The following is a 20,238-nucleotide window of genomic DNA, read 5'->3' on the forward strand; positions in this document are numbered from 1 at the left end:
TGGTAGTAGAAATGAGGCTTCCTTGTATAAGTTCTATTCTGGACAGTAAAAATCAGGCAGTAGAGAATTAATTTAATTATTTTGAGCAGTTATAACTGCTTCTGCACAGAGCCATCTTGGGTGGACTTAGAGGTAATTAGGAATGTGGAAGCTCCCTTTCCTCATGCTGACTTCTTAGGATTTTAGTGATGGAAGATGATCTCAAAATTCTTGTGCAACTGCTTATAGAATCCAGGCAGGTTATTTAAATGGCTGACAGGGGGCAGGCATAGGTTATGGGAGAGGTTGGGGAGACTGTGGTGAACTGGATAGTAGCAGCATCAAAAGGGGCAACTGTGCCTCCCTCTCCAGCTTGTTAGTTCCATGTGAGAATGTGAACATGCTGTATTAAGACTGCCCACATTTTTGAAAGGAGTTTGAAATCTGAATCTTAATGTGAAAGCTTCCATTTCTTAAGATGTTGGTAGGTAGCTAATGTGAATTTTAAAGATTACGGGCCATGGGGCCCCTGGCTCGCTCAGTTGGTAGAGCATCCAACTCTTGATCTCAGGGTCGTGTGACCATTGGGTCATTCCAATAGACTCTATTCCACGTTGGGTATAGAGTCTATTTAAACAAACAAATAAAATTTAAAAATAGTTAAAATTATGGGCCAAATAACATACATCTGTGGATGTATGATCTATGGGACATCAGTTTGTGCCATGCTCCGTGATACAGAGTATTAAGTCACTGCGGGTGTAATTTGGGGAAGACTAGGGTTTATCATCAGAGAGACTCATTATTTCTTTTTGCTGTAATGGTCTCAGAGGTAGCAGTAGACTAGATGAGATTAATATTGTTTCTTAAATTCCCAGTTACTTAGGGAGAATGAAATGTAAGCTCTTCACCCCTGTGGGAAGAAAGTTGGGGCCCTGGTAATAAGAACTGAGCTCCTGGCCCCACTGCAAGTTCAGAGAGAATGGTGGGCCCAAGCTGCCAAGTTTGAGACCTGTGTACTCCTCCCTGTTCGGGAATGTCAAAACTGCTTATAAGTAGAAGCAATTTTAGTGATTCTACATACATCTCATAGATTTTCCAATAGTCTTGGCAGGATACATCCTTTATCCAACATAGTAAATAATTAAGAGGAAGAAGTTGCTATAAATCTAGTTGATAGACTGCTGAAAAATAGTAATTCTTCCTATAACTTAGGTGGTTCATAATGCGAATAAGGTTTGATTCCATATGTAGTAAAACTGTCATTCTTCATTCTTTAAAGATGGAAGAACTCAGAAAAGACATTTCTTTTTGGTTTGTTGCTTATGTAAAGATACTCTTAACATTTATCTTATTACCATGAAAACGAAGATAAAGAGTTGGCAGGTATAAATGTGATCTGTTAAAGGAGACTAGTAACAATTTTATTGGCCATATTTTCACAGAAATGCTCAGCACCAATGAATACATCAAAAACCATACTTTATTTTATGTATAGCAATACAATTTACATATTAAATAACACTATAATAGAATGATTTGATATATTTTTAAACAGAAGAAGAAAAAAGGGAAAAATTTCAGGTTACAAAACCCCTTACCCCCCTGAACAAATTAGAAAAAAAAAACCAAACAAACCCCAAAACAAAACCAACCACTTTTTCCAAATGGGTCAATGCAACGAATGTATTCAGTGACTAATTATGTCTAATTCCTATTGCACAAATGGTCAATGGAATTAAGAAAGAAAACCCAATTTTCACAATCACTGCCTCAAAGAAATAACACATGTTGGGTCTTTTGGAATGCAAAGATGGTTCTTGCTACCTCATACACAGAAAGTTGAATTCACCTATCCACCACAAAAAAAAACCCAAAATAACCTCCCCCCCCAAAACAAAACAAACAAAACAAAAAACTATGACGGAGTTGAAACTAGAAAAAAATTAGCTTTATATGAAAATATAAAATTCTATGATTATATACCATAGATACAAAGTTCCCAGAAGATGCTTATCCAAGCAACAAAATATTTACAGTTTTAATGATTTTAGCTATTTCAAAATGAAGTGAAAGAAAACATGAATTAACATGAAGGCTGAGGTTTTTTTTTCTTTTTTCTTTTTTAGAAACAATGGCTGCTTGCTAGTTTCAAATGTCCTAACAAAAAAGGAGTCACTACCCCAAATGTTGGAGAGTTGCAACATTTTATAAAATCGGCTGTCTCCTTTTCTGGAGATGTTTATTTCTTAAAACTCAAGATATTTTTCTTGAAATTAATTATCCTCTGTAGAAAATGCTTCCCTTTGCAAATATTTAACAAAAATACTAAAAACAGTTTAACAGCTAAGACAAAGTAGAGGCCAAATACTATAACAATTCCTTCCTATTTATAGCATGCCTTCTTTCTAGAGATAAGTAAAGCCAATATTGCATGTTAATGGCAACTAAGGGAAAGCGCAAAGGGGTAAGTGAAATTATAGCTCTTAAAAAAAAAAAAAGCAGGCATTTTCCCTTCATATAAAAATTCACTGGCACCATTTGAACATAAACTTCAGAACACAGGAGTTGAAAATGCATTTTCCAGTATAACTGCTAAATTCTTAAGACAAACTACATTTTGATTATTATTTCTTAAATTGTGATGAGTTTGGGTTTATTTTTTGCTTAGAATTAGTAATATGTATCTTTGGTAAATTGGTATCTATATCTTAATTTTTAAATATAGTATATATGCATTTAAGAAAAAATTCATAACAAGGCAGTTGTGCTGTGTCATTATAAAACAATTAAGGTTATTTGTTGATTTCAGTATGTCACTCTGGGCTAAAATTTCCAACAGCCAGACCTTGAACACCGTAACCTTCTCTGACCATGCTGGACTCTTCAACTCGAAATAGACTCTAAAAGCTCCAAGGCATACAAATTTAGGAAAACCAGTTCAATTAATCTTATTCTTGAGATTCAGAAGTAACTTTTTTTAACGCACACACACACGTATAAAAGATGATGTGGCTTTTGGATGCGAGAGTTCTCCTGATGGCAATGTGGGTCTCCTCTGATGCCCAGCATGGCCGCTTGGTCCGATCAGTACAACTCAGTATCTTATGATGTGTGCCTTCTGTTCACCTCGAGCTAAAGTCATACGCAGTGAGCTTATTTTATAAGCTAGCACATGTCAGTCTGCAATAGCTATTTCCTTTCCCCCTGAGTGCAGGCGATAATAACCTTGTTGTGTAGTTAAGCATTGTGTTTATGTCTCAAAGAGAATACCGTCTTTGAAAAACTCTGGAAAGATGCAAGAACATTAACATCGATAACAAACAAAGACTAATATTCAGGATACACTCTCTGGGGAAAGTGAGGAACTGCTGAGTAGAATTGTCCTTACTGAAGTGTGTTTGGACCACTTTGGCAAGATGGGCAAACAGCAGTTGCTCAGATTTCAGTGTCAGGATTTGTGGATAGGTTCAGGCCCACTATGGTCACATATTTTCTCAGAGACCTTCAAACCACCCTTTGAAATGTTTCTATTTACTAGCAATCTTTCTTTCGACTATGATACCTGTGTAAGAAACAGTCACAGGACTGTGCTGGAACTTAGGCCTTTGCATGACTTGAGCCCTCTGTAAATAGCACAGAAGGAAACACTCCCTGCTTTCGAACCACTGTTCACTTGTATAAGAAAAAATTACCAGGGGACCATGAGCCCCAACTTGAACATCACTTCCGAAAATCCAGTATGTGCCAACTACTAAAAAGAGTTCACTCCTGTCATTATATAAATGAAGTGTAACCTGCTTAATTGACTGAAATGATCTAGCTCTTGTCATGATCTGAAACCTTGTCCTTCCTGATTCCTCTCAGCTTCTGGCAGTGGTGGTGTTCCTATGTTCAAGCTTTCTTCCTTAGGTGTTGGGTAGAGCTTCCTGGTATTTTACCTGTGATGGGAGCAGAGGGGCTGCAAAGGTGTTGTTTTCCTCTAACACATACCATTTAGCAAACTGCTCAGCTGTACACCTTTTCTTAAGCTTCACCTACACGGTTCATGAACAGTGGACTGTTTTCCATGTTGCAGAATTTCTGTGATGAAAACATGAGATTACCCCTGGCAGGTACATAGTTCACGAAAAATCTATCACCCTAGCCTGTGCATTGGAACTCCCAAACTTGGGCCTGTAGCGTCTCCTTAGCAGCTTTAACTCCACAGCACTACTCTGACAAACTTCACAGACAGCCAACTTAAGGTTAATAGAACCTCAGCACTGATTATCATTAATGTTATAGAGCCTATTCACATAGTATGATAGTAGCCAGTATGGATTTTTTTTTTTTTTTGGTCAAAGTTTATTGACATAAAAATTAACCAAAATCCTTTTTCTTTGTGATAGGCCTTTTCTTTGTGGTGATGATTTCACTTCTAACAGAAGTTATTCCTCAAATGCAAATACGAAATACAAGAACAGATCTCAGTAGTAGCTTATTTTTCTAACTGAACTGATATTTCTTATTAATGCTCCTAATTTCCCAATTATGTAGTTACTGCAGGGTAAATATGGCTCCAGAGGCTAGATCTCGTAACTTCCTTGGGTTCTGTGTAATGATTATCAGCCTCTTGTGAAGTGTGTCTGTTCTTGAGGATCCACAACACAAAAGCACACAAAGACATATCTCCTTCTTTTAAAATCTACTTGAGAATGTTGATCTCTACTTCTGTTTAAGATTTTGATTTCTCTCTCTGAATCAGACTTATCGATGTGTGGGAATCTACATAAGACTTGGGAATCTATCCCAGACTAGCTAATACAGTATTTTCACTTCCATCCTAAGTAAAAGAATGTATGTAATTAAGGGATTTATTAGGAAACATTTGGCAAAGAAGGAAAGAAAAGAATGTTAACTATATAGGTAGTTTTTATTAGATAGCTATAAGTAATAGGGATATTTTAGAGGACTAATTTCAAAATTACACACCTGCAGAAATTTTCATTATATTACCTGCCATGAGGTGTGATATTAGAAACCAAGAAGTGTGAATGGAGAGTTACTAAAGGGATAGGTGAGATGTGTAAAATATTGCCGTATCTCTATGGTAAAAGATAGCCCTCATTGTAGGGTATAGCTATTTCAGAGGGTCAAGATGGAAATAACACACACCGTCCACATAGCTACTGTGAAAATTGTAATACAGAGATATCCTTTATTTTGACACAGTTGGGCATTTTTTTAGGCTATGAATATAACTTTAACTAATAAGTGATGTTCACAAAAAGCTCTTAAAGCCTTCTAATTTCTTAATGGATACCTTCACCATCATAAGTAGAACTGTTCCAAGGCCATGAGGTTGATAGACTGTCTTAGTAGCTCCCAGGAACCTGCTATTCCTTAAAAGAAAACAATGCCCATTCACTCCATTAAAATACAGAAGGCAGACAGTATGGAGCAGTGCCTGAAAAAAATAGGAGAGGACTGAGGAAAAGTTCAGCATTGCCTGCTAGGAGGATGCAACTGCTTTAGCAATAACAACAACAACAATAATAATAATAATAAACATAAACCAAGATTCACTGTCATAACAAAGACCTTCACTGTACTGAACTAAAAAGTAGCATGTATGTTGTCATGGAATGTCACATCAGGGCTTTAGTATTAGATTATAGGCAGTAACACTGATCGTATAGTGCAAACTAGGGAAAACTGCGTTTCACTGTGTGAAATGAACAGAGGTGCAAATGCTCAGTAGGATACCATTAAGACATAAAATGGCAAAAAATAAATATCAAAACTTTTATCAGTGTAAAAAAGTAACTGGGTTATTGTATAACCTAGAGTCTGGCAAAAAAGGCCTCAAAAAAGTTCTCAGTCTTCAGAAGTTTTACAAATTAAGTGCCCTTCCGGGATCCCAATCACACTAGAGATTCCATGCTCTCGGCAGGGTCTGATTCATCCGCAATGAGAACAGCACCATTTTTGTCCACTGTCATGGGACCGTTTCCGTTTTCTTTAGTGCTGACCAGGCTGAGCATCGCTTTATAGACAAACTGGTATTGTTCCTGAAAAACAAGAGGAAGACCGTTTGAGACAAAGAACAGCTGAATCATTTCATCTAAGGTAGCAAGACCAATTAAAAATCTAATTGTAAAAAACGAGAATATACATTTTTGTTAAGAAACTTCAAAAAAAGGACTTGGAGCCTTTATAATCAAGACCTATGCATTCTGCATGTCATTCTGATTGTTGCTAGTTTGGAACTAAATTCTGTTGACAGTGAGTTAAGATCGTAACATATCTTTATATTGTAACTGGAGAGTATCATACTCTAGAAAACCGAGTTTCTCCACCTCAGCACCACTGACGTTTCGAGGCAGGTAATTCTTTGTCGTAGAGATCTGTCTGCTGCATTGCAAGATGTTCAGCAGCGTCTCTGGGTGGGTTCCAATGAGCACTTTCCTCCATCCCCAGTTGTGACAATGAGAAAGTGTCTGGACACTGCTCAACATCGCCTGCCCGGGGGCGGGGGAGCAAAACCATCCCCGGGTGACCACCAGTGTTCCAATTCAAGTGTGAGCCTGAGTTTCACCTGATGACAGAACAGGTTTCACAAAGAAACCAAGTACTTACAATGTCTGTGAATACTCCAGGCCTCATAAGATTAATCATTTTTGCAACCTGGAAAACATCCACAGCATTTTCATTCTCCAGTTGCTGGGACAGGGTGGTAAGGGCACACAACATTCCTGCTGAAACTGCTCCATACCTTGGAGAGGAGAAAAAAAAGAAGCTATTTCAGATTTTCTAAGGGATTGAGTTTTTCGAAGGAAATGAATATCCTATTTTTGCATAGAAGCTAAGTAGCCTGCATTGACATCTCTTTGTAATGGATGAAATGCTGGCCCAGGGGAGAGGTAAGAGGCTAGCAGAAAGGTGACATTCGTTCTCGAACGTGAGATCTCCCAAACTGGCTTATCAGATACTCAGCTTAATATCCCAGATGAAACGAGAGGGTCAACAACAGACGGGATGGGATGGCTATCGAAGACATGATGTTGGGAATGCGGTGGGGGGCATAATAGGAAAAAGAATATGAGGAACCCAGCTACAGGCTTCTGGACGAGTAGAGGTGGTGAAAGGATCTGGAAAAAAAAATTTTTTTTTTAAACCATCCCAAATGGCTAAATTGAACTTCCAGAATGTGACTTGAAATGGAACTGTATGGCTCCAAGTGCAGTCCAAAATTTTTCAAAATGAATTTCATATTAGGTAATTATTTTTGGCACTGAAGTGGAACTTTGTCATTAGAGTACTCTCGAAAAAAGTCTTGGAAAAACATGGCACACGCTCCTTCTTACACACACACACATGCACGCGCACTTAGAAGGGTGGACTTCCCCATCAGGCTGGACTGGCAACCCCGTTTCTTCCAGGAACCTGTGGTGGCTTCTCAGTGATAAGAAGGCAAATGAATTGTTCCAGGTGGTGATGCTGGTCGAAATGAAACTAGAGTTTTATATCCACTATTCTGTTAAAAACTATTAGGTGTGCAGTTTTGAGCTTATTATTGTCAGATACAATTAGGCCATTACAGATGTTGCACATCTTTAATACAAAAAGACCAGAGTCCCCAGTGTGAGAGGTAACCTATCTTGAGGTAAAACATGTTACACATTTAGGTCCAGCCGCCCAGGGTTTGGTGTATCAGTACATTTCAGTCCAGCTTGTGACTTCATGTGCTGTGTGCGTACTGGACGTCCTCTCTTCCCTGTAGATGGCCACACCCGTTGTCCGTATCTTGTGCGCACCAGCAGAAGTACCATGAATAGAACTAGGTCACAGGCACGCCCATCTTTAGTTTTAAAGATGCTGTGGTATTTCTCTCATAGTGGTTGTTACCTGTTTATACCTTTCCCAGGAGAATACTTGCATCTCTTCATCATTTTATTTTTTTTAAAGATTTATTTATTTGAGAGAGATAGGCAGAAGGGTAGAGGGAGAGGCAGATTCTCCACTAGGCTGGGAGCCTGACGCAGGGCTCAGTTCTGGGACCCTGAAATCATAATCTGAGCTGAAGGCAGACGCTCAATGGACTGAGCCACCCAGGTGCCCCTCTCTTCCTCATTTTAAAGTTGACATGTTTCTGCTAATTTGATGGGTGAAAAATCTTCTGGGTTTATGGTCCATCTATAGTTCCTCCTCTGAAATTGTTTAATGATATACTTTGGCCATTTTTCTTGGCTTTGTCTCTTTTATTTGTAGGATAGGTTGGAAATATTTTTTCCAGTCTCTGATTTCTCTTAACATTGTTTGTAGGCATTTTTGTTAAACTGAAGTATAGTTTACCCATAATCAAATTGATCAGTCTTTTATTTTTGGCTTAATTGGAATCTTGAGAATGCTTTTTCTAACCCAGCATTTTGATAACATTCTCCGACATTTTTCTATTTTTATTTTTTACATTTCATTGTTTAATTCATCTGAATCTCATTTAGATGTAAGGTAAAGGTCTGATTTTAGTTATTTTTCCCATGGATAGCTACTTTTTTTAATTGGATAGTCTCATCTTTTCTCATTGACTTGAGCTTCCTTTATATCATATACTAAATCCTCATATATACAGGCCTGTTTCCGAACTCTCTGGCCTTTTAATATGCTTTTTGTATTTCTTCATATATGTTTTAATTCCCATAAGGTTTTGAGAAGTCTCGGAATCTGAAAAAGCAAGTATCTCCAGTAGACCTGGCCATCTCTACATTCATTTTCATTTTTCTTTTGTGCTTCAAACATACTTCCATTTTCGTTTTTTTTTTTTTTTTTAAAGATTTTATTTATTTATTTGACAGAGAGAGATCACAAGTAGACGGAGAGGCAGGCAGAGAGAGAGAGAGAGGGAAGCAGGCTTCCTGCTGAGCAGAGAGCCCGATGTGGGACTCGATCCCAGGACGCTGAGATCATGACCTGAGCCGAAGGCAGCGGCTTAACCCACTGAGCCACCCAGGTGCCCCCCATTTTCGTTTTTATACTCATTTCCAAATACCTCTATCCCTCCCCATCCTGTTTCATGTGAAACTGGATTGTCAAGTTTTATTGGCATTTTGGTTAGCTTGTGCCGAACACACACACGCACACACACACACACGTCTGAGGAAATTAACATCTTTTTTGAGTTTTTCTGTTCATGAACATGAGGTCTTTTCTCCCTTTGTTCATGTCTTTTGTAGTTTTCAATTATATTTTATAGTTTTCTTTATTGTCTTTGGCACTTTCATTTTAGGGTAATTTCTCAATGTTAGTGTTTGTTACTGCTAAGAATAGCCTCTCTTTATTACATCTTGCTTGGTTTCAGTTGATATATAGGACAGTTACTGATTTTCACATGGTGAACTTGTATCTAGCCATGCAGTTAAGTTCCTAGTAATTTGTGGATTCTCTGGGAAGCCAGCTACATCTTTATCTACCAATAATATCAGGTTTGTTTCTTTTCAACTTTTCTTAAAGTTTTTTTTTTTTTATTTATTTGACAGAGAGAAATCACAAGTAAGCAGAGAGGCAGGCAGAGAGAGAGGAGGAAGCAGGCTCCCCGCCGAGCAGAAAGCCCGATGTGGGGCTCGAACCCAGGACCTGGGATCATGACCTGAGCCGAAGGCAGCGGCTTAACCCACTGAGCCACCCAGGCGCCCCTCTTTTCAACTTTTCTATTTCATCTTTTGCTTTTATTGTACTGGCTAGAACCCTATAGTTCTGCATTCTAACCAGTATTTGCAAGGAGGTATCATATTGTTTTCTTTAATGGTAAAGCTTCTAAGTTTTTAGTATTAAATAAAAATGTTTGCTGTAGGCTTCCAATAAATAATATTTATCAAGTTAAAGAAAAGGCTTTTGACTTTCAGTTTGCTAAGAGTGTTTTCTTTTGGGGAGGGAGATTATGAATGAATGATTTTATTCTGTACTTTCCAACATCTATTGACTTTTTTTTAGAAATTCCTTTGATTATGTCCTGCATTCACTTGCGAGAACAGTGGTAACATTTAACCACCTCTATAAGCCTTAGGGTAAATCTTACTTTTTCATGATACAAAATTCTTTTAACTCAACACACTGAATTTTATTTGACAGTATTTTACTTAGATTTTTACAGCCATAATCAAATAAGTAAGACTGGCCCTATACTTTTCCATTCTGGTGCTAGCCTTTTTTTTTTTTTTTTTTTTAAATCATGGTTATATTAAATTTCCTCTTGTTACTGTTCAAGAGTAGCCTGGTGAGCACCTGGTGTATCTTAGCAGTTTGGGAAATCACCTGTTATTCAGCTCTTCAACATTTACTGGTATAAAGAATTTCAAGTGTTTTATTTCCTTTAAAATATTTCTATTTTTAACTTTTTATTATTAGAAAACATCAAACACATGCGCAAGCTCAGTCACCTTCACATAGCAATTACTCAGTTCCAGTGGTCATGGGCTCATGGCCAAACTTGTTTCACATCTGTTTCCTTTCCCATATATTTTGAAGCATATCCCAAACATTTTATTCATTAGTTATTTTCATGTAAGAATTAGGATTTGGGGGCGCCTGAGTGGCTCAGTGGATTAAGCCTCTCTCTGCCTTAGGCTCAGGTCATGATCTCAGGGTCCTGGGAGCCCCGCATGGGGCTCTCTGCTTAGCAGGGAGCCTGCTTCCCCCTCTCTCTCTGCCTGCCTCTCTGCCTACTTGTGATCTCTCTCTGTCAAATAAATAAATAAAATCTTTAAAAAAAAAGAATTAGGATTTTTGACAATATGTAAACATGGTCAAGCCTAAGCAAATTAACAGTTATCAAATATTTTTTTAAATTTCTTATATATTAATATTTAATCAATGGTAGATTTTTCCTTCCCAGTGTAATTTTATAACTTCCTTAATTGTTTTCTTCACCATTCTCCAAAATAGTAAGTTTTATGAGACTTTACTCATCCTTTATTCATGTCTTAGAAAATCTCAGCCATTATTTCTTCTTCTTTAGTCTCTTTTCTCAACAAGGATCACCTCTCAGACATATATTAGAACTTACCTAGCTTCTGTAATGGAGTTTGATTTCACTTCTGTCTACTCTACTACTAGACCATCTCTTGTTTTTCCCATTTCTTAGACTCTCATTTGTTCTTGCTTAATAACATGTTTCTGATTAATGCCATAGTCTTCTGTTAGATCTCAGAGCATATATTTAAAAAATCTCTTATAACTATTATCTAATCTAGTAACTGATTCACTGTATTTTTGTTTGTTCCTGATTTGATCGTGTTGGTTTTCCTCATATTTTAAATCATATGTACTTTTTTTTCTCAGTAGGATAAAAATCTAACCTTTGCTTACTCTGTTCTAGTGAAACTGTTAAGACTCAGGACCCTTTCCCCCCATTTAATCTTTTCCTAGAGCTATTCATAGCCATTCAGATAGGAAAGTCAGGTATTACATATTTCATTATTTTATTATGTAGTGTGTACTCCCTGTAGGAGTACTCTGGCCTTTCCTTAGATTGCCTTTCATAGATTTTGCCACTTTAAAAAAAAAGTACCTAAATTAAAAGTACATACATAGTAAGATTTCAAACATGACTAGAAACTAACTCATATTAGTCAAATATACAGATAATTTAAGTATCTTCTGCATACCAAGCATTATAATGAAAGGATAAAGCCTGAAAAACTGAAGGCCATTCTCAGAAGTTTAGAGAAATTAAGTACGATTAGAGGATGTTTGTCGAGTTTTATGGATCTGCACTTCTAACTATAAGGACTTGGTGAAAAAGTGATACAAGTAGTTTATAACCTACATAAAACAAGTATAAATACACTGGCTTTGGTAGTTTGTTTGCCTTTCTCAAAGGGCCCAATGAGAGCAAAGCTTATTTATATTTAGCACAGTTAAGAAAAGAGCCAAATGTATTTTCATCTTTTCTTGCCTATGCCTCAAGGAAATAAAAATACTTGAAGTTCCTGATGTAAGTAATGTTTTTAAGTGTTCTATGTTCATTTTAAAATACACTGGGGTTCCTTGCATTGTATACACCTCTGCGCATTTAATGATACTTTTTACTGTTCCATATAATTATATAATTATCCTACCTTTGCTTTTAAAAGGTTTTAAAAATCATAATCAAGAATGAAATTTAGGGCACCTGGGTGGCTCAGTGGGTTAAGCCTCTGCCTTCGGCTCAGATCATGATCTCAGGGTCTTGGGATCGAGCTTCACGTTAGGCTCTCTGCTCAGTGGGGAGCCTGCTTCCCCCTCCCCCTCTGCCGGCCTCTCTGCCTGCTTGTGATCTCTTTCTCTCTGTCAAATAAATAAAATCTTTAAAAAAAAAGAATGAAATTTAGAGTTATAACCCTTTTACTAGAAGAAAGTGAAGCTTCCCTTAGAAATCATTATGGCAGGAAGGAACACAGAGTTAAAGCCTGAGTATCCATCACTCTGGGGGAATAAAGGCAACACAAAAGCCCTCCACAGGACTTCAAGAAATTAAAACCTTGGATGTGAATGAGAAAATAAAGTAGGAAAAAAACGTAGTCTGAAGCAATGAGATGAGTGCAGGAGTGCACTCAGGAGTCCAGTGTGACAACCAGTGGGAGGCAGTGTTAAGCAGAATTTGATGACCGCTCTGGATCTGACTGCAGCCAGGGCCATATTCCTGGCTTCAATCTGTGTGGTTGTGGAGAGTTCTGCACTTAGATGCATCTCTTCAGAAGAGTCCTGCTCTTAGTTTAATGCTGTGCTGTTGTCATCTGTTATTTTTTTACTGAGGTATAGTTGACATACAATATATTAGTTTCACGTGGCTAACCTCGTGATTTGACAAGCATACACATTTTGAAATATTCACCAAGATCAGCGTAGTGGCTAAAGTTATTACAGTATTATTAACTATTTTCCCTATGCTGTACTTTTCATCCCCATGATTTACCTACAAGTGGAAGTTCGTACCTACTAATTCCCTTCACCGGTTTTGCCCATCTCCCCACTGCCCTCTGACAAACACCAGTTTGCTCTGTGTATTTGAGTCTGTTTCTGTTTTTGTTTGTTTTTTAGATTCCATACAGATGTGAAATTCTGTGGTATTTGTCTTATAGGATTTATTTCACTTAGCCTAATACCCTCTAGTTCCACCCATGTTGTTGTAAATGGCGAGTTCCTTTTTTATGGCTGAGTAATATTCCACTGTATGTGCACACCACATCTTTATCCACTCCTCTGTTTATGGACACTTAAGGTTTCTTCCATATTGTGGCTTTTGTAAAAATGCTGCAATGAACCTAGGGATGCGTGCATCTTTTTCAATCTGTACTTCTGCTCTCTTTTGGTAAATACCCAGAAGTGGAATTACTAGATCACATGGTATTTCTATTTTTACTTTTCTGAGGAACTGCTCTACAGTTTTATACAGTAGCTTCACCAATTTATATTCCTACAAACAGTGCGCAAGGGTTCCCTTTTCTTTACATCCTCACGAACGCGTGTTACTTCCCCTTTTTATAGTAGCCATTCTGACTGGTGCAGGGTGACATAGCACTATGGTTTTGACTTGCTTCTCCCTGATGATTAGTGGTATTGAGCACCTTTTCATGTGTCTGTTGGTCATCTTTGGATATTTTCTTTGGACAAAGGTTGATTCAGGTCCTCTGCCCATTTTTAATCAGGTTGTTATTTTTTTTTTAAGTTTTATGAGTTCTTCAAATATTTTGGGTATTAGCTTCATATCAGATATATTATTTGCCAATGTCTTCTCCCATTTGGGAGGCTGTCCTGTGTTTTGTTGGCTTCCTTCACTATGCAAAAGGTTTGTCGTTTAATATGGTCTCAACTGTTTATTTGTGCTTTTGTTTCCTTTACTGAGGAGACAGATCCAGAAAAATAACGCTAAGGCTGATGTGCAAGAGATCACTGCCAGCGTTTTCTTTTAGGGCTTTATTGTTTCAGGTCTCACATTTAGGTCTTTATTCGATTTTGAGTTTATTTTTGTGTATGGTGTAAGAAAGTGGTCCAGTTTGTTTTGTTTTTTTGCATGTAACTGTCTAGTTTTCTCAGCACCACTTATTGAAAAGACAGTCTTTTCCCTTTTGTATATTATTGTCTTCTTTGTTGTAGATTACTTGATCATATAAATGTGGATTTATTTCTGGGCTTTTTTTTCTGCTCCACTGATCCAGATGTCTATCTTTGTGTCAGTACCATAGTGGTTTGATTACCTTAGCTTTGTAGTATAGTTTGAAATTAGGGACTGTGATACCTCTAGCTTTATTCTTTCTCAAAATTGCTTTGGCTGTTAGCGGTTTTTGTAGTTCCATGCAAATTTTAGGATTATTTGTTCTAGTTTTATGGCAAGAATTGCACTGAATCTATAGGTTATTTTGGATAGTACAGACATTTTAATAACTGTTAAAATAAGAATGGTATGTCTTTCCATTTGTGTTATCTTCAGTCTTTTTCATCAGCATCCTAAAGTTTTCAGAGTATAGCTCTTTCATCTTCTTGGTTAGGTTTATGTCTAGTTACTCTTGTTCTTTTTGATGTGATTATAAATGGGATTGTGTTCTTGTTTTCTGCCACTTCCTTATTATTGTATAGAAACACAACAGATTTCTGTATATTGATTTTGTATCCAGCAACTTTACTAAATTCATTCATTCTATAGTACCATCTGCAAATAGTGAGTTTTACCTCTTCCTTATCAATTTTTTTTAAAAGATTTTATTTATTTGACACAGAGAGAGATCACAAGTAGGCAGAGAGGCAGGCACAGAGAGGGGGGTAAGCAGGTTCCCTGCCGAGCAGAGAGCCCGATGCGGGGCTTGATCCCAGGGCCGAAGATCATGACCCGAGCCAAAGGCAGAGGCTTAACCCACTGAGCCACCCAGGCGCCCTCCTTACCAATATTTATGCCTTTTTATTGCATTTTCTTGTCTGATTATTGTGGTTAAGACTTCTACTACTTTGTTGAATAAAAATGGGGACAGTGGACATCCTTTTCTTGTTCCTGATCTTAGAGGAAAAGTTTTTAGCTTATCATCATTGAGTATTATTACCTATGTTGAGAATAGTAGCTGTGTTTGTCATATTTAGCCTTTATTATATTTAGATATGTTCCCTGTAAACCCCCTCTGTTGAGAGTTTTTATCAAGAGTAGATGTTGAATTTTGTCAAATGCTTTTTCTGAATCTATTGCCATAATCCTAATTTTTATCATTCATTTGGTTAAGGTAGTATATCATGTGATTAGTTTGTGGATGTCAAACCATCCTTGCCATCCTTGAATAAATCCCATCTGATCCTGGAAATCAGAACTGAATTTAGTTTGCTAATATTCTGTAAAAGATTTTTCCATCTGTGTTTGCTAGAGATATTGCCTGTAATTTTCTCTTTTTTGGTAGTATCTTTGGTTTTGGTAGCAGGGTAATGGTGGCTTCTTAGAATAAATTCCTTCCTCTTCTGGCTTTTTTTTAATAGTTAGAGTTAATACATATCCTTCTCAATTTTAAATGTTTGATAGAGGGGCACCTAGGTGGCTCAGTCAGTTAAGCACCCGACTCTTGATTTTGGATCAGGTTGTGATTTCAGGGTCGTGGGATCAAGTCCATTGCTGGGCTTCATGCTCAGTGTGGAATCTGCTTCTCTCTCTCTCCCTCTGCTCCTCCCCCAACTTGCTCTTTCTCTCTCTCAAAAAAATAAAATCTTTAAAAATATCTTTGGTAGAGTTCCTCTGTACAGCCATCTGGTCCTGGACTTTTGTTTGTTAGGAAGTTTACATTACAGATTCAATTCTGTTACTAGTAATTGGTTTGCTCAGATTCTCTACATCTAATTCAGCCTTGGAAGTTTTTTCTAAGAATTTTTCTATGTCTTCTAGGTTTGTCTCATTTGCTAGCTTCTAATTTTTAGTAGTAGTCTACTATAATCTTTTCTATTTCTTTGGTATTGGTTGTTACTTCTCTTTCATTTCTAATGTTAATAGAATCTGCTTTCTTTCTTGAGGAGTCTGGTTAAAAATTTCTCAGTCTTGGGGCGCCTGGGTGGCTCAGTGGGTTAAGCCACTGCCTTCGGCTCAGGTCATGATCTCAGGGTCCTGGGATCGAGCCCCACATCGGGCTCTCTGCTCAGCTGGGAGCCTGCTTTCCCCTCTCTCTCTGCCTGCCTCTCTGCCTACTTGTGATCTCTCTGTCACATAAAAAAAAAAAAAAATTAAAAAAAAAAATTTTCTCAGTCTTGCTTATCTTTTCAAAGAACCAGATCTTTGTTTCACTGATCTTTTCTAGAGTTTCTTAAGTCTCCATTTATTTCTACTCTCATCTTTAAATTTCCTTCCTTCTAATAAATTTTGCCTTTGTTCTTTTTCTAGTTCCTTTAGGTTACTAAGGTTAGATTGTTTATTTTTTGTGTTTCTTGAGTAGGCCTGTACTGCTATAAATTTTCTTCTTAAAACTGCTTTTGCTGCATCTCAAAATATTTTGAACCTGAAAGATTTTGTGCTACCATTTTAATTTTCCTCCAGGTATTTTTTGATTTCCTTTTTGATTTCTTAACTCATCCTCCATAGGTTTGTTTTTATTTCCAGTTTTTTTCTTATAATTTAGTTTCATACTGCTGTGGTCAGAAAAAATGATGTGATTTCATTCTTTTTAGATTTTTGGAGACTTGTTTTATGCCTAGTATGTGATCTATCCTGGAGAATATTCCATTTGCATTTGAAAAGAATATGTATTCTGCTGTTCCAGATGGAATGTTCCGTATGTATCTGTTAAATCCACCTGGTCTAATGTATTGTTCAAAGCCAATGTTTCTTTATTAATTTTCTGTCTGGATGACCTATTTTATTACTGTCAGTTTCCCCCTTTATGTCTGTTAATATTTTTATATATTTAGGTGCTCCTACATTGAGTGCATAGATATTTAAAAGTGTATATCCTCTTATTGGATTGATCCTTTTTATTTTTTAAAATTTTATTTGAGAGAGAGAGAACACAAGCAGAGGGAGCAGCAGGCAGAGGGAGAAGGAGACTCCTCACTGAGCAGGGAGCCCAACACAGGCCTCCATCCCAGGACCCTAAGATCATGACCTGAGCTGAAGGCAGATGCTTAACTCACTTGAGCCACCCAGGCACCCCTGATCCTTTTATTATTATGGAATTGTCTGGTCTCATTACATTCTTTAACTATTTTGTTGGATATAAATACTGCTACCCCAGCTTTTTTCATTTCCATTTGCATGGAGTATCTTTTTCCATACCCTCAACTTCCAGTCTGTGTATGTGTTTGGGGCTAAAGTGAGTCTCTTGTAGGCAGCATCTGGACAGGGTTTTTTTTTTTTTTTTTAAGATTTTTATTTTATTATTTATTTGACAGAGAGATCACAAGTAGGCAGAGAGAGAGAGAGAGGAGGAAGCAGGCTCTCTGCCGAGCAGAGAGCCCGATGCAGGACTCGATCCCAGGACCCTGAGATCATGACCTGAGCCGAAGGCAGAGGCTCAACCCACTGAGCCACCCAGGCGCCCTCATCCTGTCTTTTGATTGAATATTTAAACTCCCTAAAATAATTATTGAGAGGTCTGTACTTATTGCCATTTTGTTCATTGTTTTCTGGTTATTTTTATAGTTCTGTGTTCCTTCTTCTCTTGCTCTTTTCACTGTGACTGATGACTTTCTCTAGTGTTATGTTTTGATTCCTTTCTCTTTATTTTTAATGTATCTGTTATAGGTTTTGGGCTTATGGTTTCTATAAGATTCTTATATACAACATCCTAAGTATGAAGCAGTCTATTTTAGGTTGGTGGTTGCTTAAGTTCCAACACATACTAAAAGCTACACTTTTACTTTACCCCCTCTACATTTTATGTATATGATGCCATATTACACATCTTTTTGTGAATCCCTTAACTAATTCTTTAGATATAATTAGTTTCACTGCTTTGGTCTTTTAACCTTTATACTAGCTTTATGATTGATCTAGTACCTTTACTATGTATTTGCTTTTATCAGTAAAACTTTTTCCTTTCATAATTTTCTTCTACTTACAGCCTTTCCTTTTTTTACTTAAAGGGCCATCTTCAGCATTTCTTCTAAGGCTGGATTAGTGGTGACGAACTCCTAATTTTTGTTTGGTAAACTCTCTTTTTTTTTTTTAAGATTTAAAAAAATTTTTATTTGACAGAAATCACAAGTAGGCAGAGAGGCAGGCAGAGAGCGAGGGGGGAAGGTAGAGGCTTTAACCCACTGAGCCACCCAGGTTCCCCTCTTCTTCAATTCTGAATGTTAACTGGTTATAGTATTCACAGTTGTGGGTTTTTTTCCTTTCTACACTTTGAATATATCATGCCACTCACTCCGGACTGCAAGTTTCTGCTGAAAAGTCGGTTGATAGCCTTATGGGGTTTCCCCTTTAAATAACTAGTGCTTTTCTATTGATGCTTTTAAGATTCTTTATATTTGTAACTATTATGTGTCTTGCTGTGGACTGCCCGTGGCTCATCTTGTTTGGGATGTTTGTTTCCTTCCCCAGGTTAGGGAAGTATTCTGTCCCTTCCCCTCTCTCTCTTCTCCCTCTGGGACCCCCGAAATGGGATGTTAGTATACATTCCCTTTAGTGTATTTTAAATTTCCAGTTATTGGTTCTTTTTTGTATTTTCTATTTCTTTGTTGAGGTTCTGAGTTTATCCACTCTTCTCTCAAGTCTGGTGAGTATCTTTATGACCAATACTTTGAACTCTTCATCTGGAAAATCTTAATTTTTGAACAAGAGTTCCTGCATTTCCCATTTTACATGGGACTCCACAAATTATGTTAGCTGGTCCTTGCTGACACTGACTATTTGTGTACAGAGGCCCTATTTGCTTCACACTGCTTACTTTCTCATGTGAGGAGAGGGGATCTAAGTAAGAAAAGGAAACCAGTTATTATTTGCGGGTATCTTTGCAGCAGTTGACAGAGAAAGCAGTCCAGATAGTTCTACATCTCCTACTGCTTCTCTCAGGATCAAATGAAAATAAAAGGTTACTGGTGATCCTCAAAGAGCTTTTGTTTATTTGGGCTTTATCTACCAATAATTGGTACTGAGAAAACGTTAAACACAAAACCACGCAAGCACACATTATGGTAGCCATCAGAGTAAGAATGAACAAGGCAAATGGTATCTTTGCATTATTATGAAAATAGTTTTGAACTTTTGAATCTCCTGGAATGGCCTCCTTCCCAACCTGCAGTCCTCAGAACATACTTTGAGAATTGTTAATGGAATTAGCCTTCTAGGATCTCGAACAGGGTGATAGATATCACATTAAATATTTGCACAAGAAAATGATCTTCTGTGAGTGAATGTCTAATCTGTAGTCTCATGAGACTATAAAAACTGTGCTCATGTTCCAAACTTCTTCTGTAGGAATGTAGGCTCTGCTTAAAAAAATCTGACAGTAATGCTGATAGAGGAGTCTCTGAACAGAACGGTCTTGACTACAGGATGCTGTGAATAAAGCAGTTTGCCTTTAAGCTGTGCTTGTCTTCAAATAGAATCAGTTTACTTTGGGGTGTGGAATTTTATCCTTAGATCATTTATCTAGAAACTTCATCCATCTGGCACACAGCTGAGAACCCTGAGAGTTGGTATTAAGAGATGTCTGTCCGCTCAGAAGTTCAACTCTTTGACTTAAGTGCAAGTGGCCAGGCCTTCTCACCTCTCCTTTTGATAGAGCTTAAACATTTTTTTTTTTAAAGATTTTATTTATTTATTTGACAGAGAGAGATCACAAGCAGGCAGAGAGGCAGGTAGAGAGAGAGGAGGAAGCAGGCTCCCTGCTGAGCAGAGAGCCCGATGCGGGGCTCGATCCCAGGACCCAGAGATCATGACCTGAGCTGAAGGCAGCGGCTTAACCCACTGAGCCACCCAGGCGCCCCGAGCTTAAACATTTGTAAGGAGGGAAAATAATGAAAAAAAAATGCAAGGCACAAGGCTCTCTGGGGATAGTTCCTATTAAGGACACGGTCCATATCCTTATTGGAAGGTCAGTTTGAAGCCCAGTACCCACTACGTGCCAGGCATTGGGCTTCACGCAGTGGAGACTGGGACAAATGAGTTACCTCTGCTGGTCTCCGTGGGTGGGGGTGACAGTCCTGTGAACAAGTAGTTGCAGTAGGAAGCGGTACCCAAGAACAGCACTAGCAAGAACGGGGTGTCATTAGTGCTGTTAAACGATTACCTCTTCAAAGAGAGTGACTTTTACAGCGTCCGTCCGCTGACTGAAAGAG

At 37.7% G+C, this 20,238-nt stretch overlaps 1 protein-coding gene and 1 long non-coding RNA gene across 10 annotated transcripts in view; one reads left to right on the top strand and one right to left on the bottom strand.

Annotated features, from left to right (window-relative positions):
• LOC125078261 (uncharacterized) overlaps window positions 1–20,238 on the top strand; it is a 127,284-nt gene that overhangs the window by 67,333 nt on the left and 39,713 nt on the right. The gene's annotated exons all lie outside the window — the stretch shown is intronic.
• PTPRG (protein tyrosine phosphatase receptor type G) overlaps window positions 1,445–20,238 on the bottom strand; it is a 707,992-nt gene continuing 689,198 nt past the window's right edge. For all 4 annotated transcript variants that reach the window (XM_047690530.1, XM_047690520.1, XM_047690539.1 and 1 more), the window contains 2 exons: window positions 6,601–6,736; window positions 1,445–6,032 (listed from right to left, as the gene is read on the bottom strand). In XM_047690530.1, coding sequence (XP_047546486.1) covers window positions 5,886–6,032; window positions 6,601–6,736 — 283 coding nt within the window. In that variant the 3' untranslated portion in view covers window positions 1,445–5,885. The remainder of the gene's footprint in view (window positions 6,033–6,600; window positions 6,737–20,238) is intronic.

The sequence above is a fragment of the Lutra lutra genome, chromosome 1 (assembly GCF_902655055.1).
Source record: "Lutra lutra chromosome 1, mLutLut1.2, whole genome shotgun sequence".
Classification (NCBI taxonomy): domain Eukaryota; kingdom Metazoa; phylum Chordata; class Mammalia; order Carnivora; family Mustelidae; genus Lutra; species Lutra lutra.